The sequence below is a fragment of the Microchirus variegatus genome (genome assembly GCF_963457635.1).
Source record: "Microchirus variegatus genome assembly, chromosome: 4".
Lineage (NCBI taxonomy): Eukaryota > Metazoa > Chordata > Actinopteri > Pleuronectiformes > Soleidae > Microchirus > Microchirus variegatus.
Genome location: NC_139805.1, coordinates 35,814,451 through 35,819,642, shown reverse-complemented (window position 1 = coordinate 35,819,642; position 5,192 = coordinate 35,814,451). Strand labels below are relative to the sequence as shown.

General features: G+C 35.7%; 1 protein-coding gene across 1 annotated transcript in view; it reads right to left on the bottom strand.

The window, feature by feature from the left end:
- Positions 1-3,615, bottom strand: part of sass6 (SAS-6 centriolar assembly protein) — a gene marked incomplete at both ends in the record, with an annotated part of 12,509 nt that extends 8,894 nt beyond the window's left edge. Inside the window, 7 exons of the mRNA XM_083887842.1 lie at positions 619-738; positions 856-933; positions 1,072-1,240; positions 2,095-2,199; positions 2,316-2,395; positions 2,501-2,561; positions 3,554-3,615. Of these exons, the coding sequence (XP_083743968.1) occupies positions 619-738; positions 856-933; positions 1,072-1,240; positions 2,095-2,199; positions 2,316-2,395; positions 2,501-2,561; positions 3,554-3,615 (675 nt within the window). The remainder of the gene's footprint in view (positions 1-618; positions 739-855; positions 934-1,071; positions 1,241-2,094; positions 2,200-2,315; positions 2,396-2,500; positions 2,562-3,553) is intronic.
- Positions 3,616-5,192: the final 1,577 nt, after the last annotated feature.

Below are 5,192 nucleotides of genomic sequence, written 5' to 3'. Positions count from 1 at the left end.
CAGTTGTTGTTTTGCTCTTATTTTGGGGCTGGATCCGTGAATCTTGTTCGTAGAGTGATGAAAATCTGTGAATTCTCCGCTGTTTACGTAATTACCGCATAAAAACATTAAACATGCATTAAACATACATTAAACATGTGCACTGTAACGTTTTTTTCCGCTCCTGCAGGTTTGATCCATCGGTGTTTTAACTGTGTTTGGTGAACATAAAAATGGTTTATATGATCTTTTAGCGGAGTTTCTGACCTTTCTGTGGGTATGCAGCATGTCTGTGTTTGTTAAAGTTAGACATGGTTTTATGACGCTTTTGTCGCTGCGTCTGACGCTGCCCTCGGTAGCGGGGACATCGGTGAAGAGATTAACGATTAGAAAACACAACACGTTAAAAATAAGTTTGGTAGCACTAACAGCTCATATCATGTGGCTGACTGGAGAAATAACTGGGAGTTAGAAAGGGCGTTTCGTGATTCTGTTTTCACACACAAGTATCGCGATTTCGATACGCATATCTTTACAGCCCTATTAAATACACACACAGCTCACATCAATGTCTTTATTGTGAGTTTTCATGTTTCTACGGACATGTCAGACTGACTAAAGAAAGACTGAGAGCCTCACCTCGACAGCCTTCTCTCTCTCTGACTGCAGCTCCTGTGAATGACGCGTGGACAGAGAGCTGCTCTGACTCGTCCACTCCGAACGCAGTTTGTCCAACTCCTTCGTCTTCTCGGACAGAGTCTGTGGAAGACCGACAGAAAAGACCATGTCAAGACCACTCCGGGATCACGCAGGGAAAGTTGTGTTTTAATCACGTAGACGAGGCCTAAATCTTTTGAGTTCAGTGTCAAAGGTCACCTGTTGAGTGTAGCTCAGCTGCCTGGACAGATCCTCTTCGGTTTTCTTTAGTTTCGCCTCCAGGTTCTGTTTCTCCACCTGAAAGACCAGGGTCACAGGGTTTAAAAATCACTTGGTTTCAGTGGTGAAGACGCAGACCGGCGAGTAAAAACTAAGCTTCAGGAGTTTGAGACTCAGGAAGGACAACAAAGATTAAATTAAGTCGAATGAGCAAACCTTGAGAGACGAGAGACAAAGTGCCAGGTAGTCTTTTATCTCCTTGTCGGAGCCTTGAACGAGACGTAAAGACAAGTGGTTCAGGTGTTTGAAGGCGTTTGTCTCCACGACACAGAAGTTTGCAGGTCCTTCGAGCAGCGGAGACGGACACGACAAGTGCAGCAGAAACCTGTGGGAAAATAACGTAAAGATATTACACTCCATCTATCTGCTAGCTTAACATTATCTATCCATCTATCTATCTGCTAGCTTAAAGTTATCTATCCATCTATCTATCTGCTAGCTTAAAGTTATCTATCCATCCATATATCTATCTATCTATCTATCTATCTATCTATCTATCTATCTGCTAGCTTAAAGTTATCTATCCATCTATCTGCTAGCTTAAAGTTATGTATCTATCTACTAGCATGAAGTTATCTATCCAGCTATCGATCTATCTGTTGAGCTATATATCTATCTGCTAGCTTAAAGTTATCTATCTATCTATCTATCTATCTATCTATCTATCTATCTATCTATCTATCTATCTGCTAGCTTAACGTTATCTATCCATCTATCTATCTGCTAGGTTAAAGTTATCTATCCATCTATCTATCTGCTAGCTTAAAGTTATGTATCAGTCTGTCTGTCTACCTGTCTACTAGCATAAAGTTATCTATCTATCTATCTATCTATCTATCTATCTATCTATCTGCTAGCTTAAAGTTATCTATCCATCTATCTATCTGCTAGCTTAAAGTTATCTATCTATACATCTATCTGCTAGCTTAAAGTTATCTATCTATACATCTATCTGCTAGCTTAAAGTTATGTATCAGTCTGTCTACCTGTCTACTAGCATAAAGTTATCTATCTATCTATCAATCTATCTATCTATCTATCTATCTATCAATCTATCTATCTATCTATCTATCTATCTATCTATCTATCTATCTATCTATCTATCTATCTATCTATCTATCTATCTATCTATCTATCTATCTTCACAGTGTGTGACGTCGTGTTGCCGTTAGCTAGTACCTTGGATTGACTGACTCTTGCTCAGAATAGCACAGATTAAGCAGGTCGATGAACTTCTGAGGAAATGAAGCAAAGTCGACGAGCAGCCCCTGCTGGACTTTTAGGCTACGACAACAACAACAAAAACAAAAACAACAAAGAGAGAAACCATGAGTGACAGCTACTGCAACCAAGCTTCTTCACAACAACATCTGAGAAACTGGGACTTATTATATATTTACCTTTGGAAATCTTCCTCAGATATGGAGAGATTGAAGAGAAAATATGGATCTCGATCATCAGATAATCTCACGAGGAGATCCTGACACAAAGAGGAACCACAGGTCAGACAAAGGAAGACAACAACAACAACAACAACAACAACAACAACGTCTTTATTTATACAAAGGAGAAATCACACACTCACCCTTTTGTGAACCGGACTCGTCGTCAACTGGAGCTCAATCTTAACACGAATATTTGCTTTTCTGAAAATCAATGAACGTCACTTTCTTAAATATACAAGACACGTGACGAATATGTCGCATAAAAACACAAACACACAAACACACAACAACACGTCTGACTCTGAGAGTCTAAACTAAACGATGATTTTAACAAAGAAAATTATTGAATAAAAAAAAATATGGATTAAAAAAGAAAAGAAAATGCTGGTGCATTTAAAGGTCGTAACACAACAATGTGTAAATCTCTTTGACCCACAGTTAATTTAATGTAATATGGGGTTAAGACTAATGATAGTCAAATTGTTAAGGATTCATTTAGTTCATCGTTTTTTTAATAATTAAAACAAGCTTTCTGATTTCTCAGCTCCTTATAACAAAGAAATCATTCAAAGTTAATGACTTTCATCATTTCCAGGTTTGGGGAAACACTGATCAACGTGTTCCAACATTTCCTGACATTTTACAGAAATAAATGATTAATCGTTTAATCGACAAAAACGATCGACAGATTCATAAATCATTAATTGCATCCAACACAAAGTGTATATACTGTTTTATTATTACTATTATTGTTATTAACAATAACAATAATAGTAATAATAAAAAACAATTCTCCAAAATGTTTTTCCCCTCAAAAACAACAACAAAAAACAACAACAAAAAGTCAAACTGCTGCTCCAACAAAGCAGCAAATATACAGTTTATTATATAATATGTACATATTATAAACACGTGTAAAATCAACACATAACTACATGTTCATAATCTGCACTGTTGTTGCTAAAAACTCACCTCATTTACCACATTAACAACGTGTTTTTAAGAAGAAATCATCAATAAATATTTAATATTCAATATTTGGCCTCTGAATTGTTGCTCCTGATCCACACAACACACAATAATAAACAGTGACGCTGTCAACAAGTTAATAACAACACATAAGGTTGTAAATTAAACTTTAAATGACCTGCTAGACTTTAATGTGAATGTGTAGATATTTAAAAAACGCTCACCTTTCCTCGGACTCTCTGCACCTGACGTTCACTTGTAACACTTTATTGAAAAGCTCCTCCATCTTAAACCACTTCTTCTTCTCCGTTGTCGTCGTCGTCTTCTTTGAGTGTTTTACTGCGTCGTGGAGGCAGAAAAACGCACAAATGTGCGGAAAAGAAGACGCTAAAGCGGCTAAATAGCGGCTAAAGAGCAGCTAAAGAGGCTAAAGAACAGCTAAAGCAGCAGCTGTTGTTGTTTTTCTGTCACTAGTTTTGATTTGGCGCTTTTCAGCCGCCAACTGCTTTGACCCGGAAGAAGAACAGGAAGTGTCAAAGTAAAAGCTCCTCCTCACCGCCGCCGCCCCCTAGTGACTCGGAGTGTACGGAGAGCGATAAATGACACAATAATAGGTAAAAGAAAGTATTTATTTATTTATTTAAATATTTATTCACCAATCTATTATTTTATTAATTTATTAATTATTTTTCCCCTCTATTTATTTACCCATCTATTGTTTTGTTTTATTTGTTAATAATTTATTATTTATTCATCCATTAACTTAAGTGATATTAGATAGATAGATAGATAGATAGATAGATAGATAGATAGATAGATAGATAGATAGATAGATAGATAGATAGATAGATAGATAGATAGATAGATAGATAGATAGATAGATAGATAGATAGATTAGATAGATAGATAGATAGATAGATAGATAGATAGATAGATAGATAGATAGATAGATAGATAGATAGATAGATAGATAGATAGATAGATAGATAGATAGATAGATAGATAGATAGATAGATAGATAGATAGATAGATTAGTCCCTTATTATTATTATTATTACCACTTTATTCTCATCATATGGCAACTTTTTTATCGTAATATTACTAATAAAATAATTGTTCTTTAGACCAAATGACAAATTGTTTATTTTTGTCTCCTTTTTTCAATGTTTTATTTTATTTTTTTAACTAAATGGCAAATATTCTGTTTTCTAAAACTACACATTTTAAATCTGTTTAAAAAATATTTGGTACATTGGGAATACGCTGTTTTTGCAGTGTATTCAATGGTATCATACAGGGAGGGAAACAAATTTTCAACTTTACAGACACAGAAACGTTATAACTGTTACCTAAAGAAAGACATTTGCGGCTTGTAATGTCATTTTACTTATTTAGCTCCATAAATGAACCAAGTACAAAGTGTTCCAATAAATGCACTCCATTTCTTGCAGAATGTACCTTTAATGTCTCATAATGAACAAAATGAACACACAGGAAGTCGTGCTGTGAACTGTGGTATAGTTTGTTTATTAATGGTATATTTTTGCATAGGGAAACATACTCATTTCCAGTAATGACTTCATCAGCGTTTGCTGACAGCAATGGCTAAATATGGTTATAATGACATTATTATCAAAGATGTAAATATCCCCCACAGCAGATGAACAACATTAGATCAGGAACACTGGTTCAGGCAGCCGTCTGTCATCCACACCGGGACAGAAAGTCCAAACGTTTGACCACAACACTCACTTCCTGTCCCTGTCTGAAGGCTTTTATTTTGACACACATATTATATGTAGAGAGAGAGAGAGAGAGAGAGAGAGAGAGAGAGGAACGCTTTATATCATGCAAATAAATGTT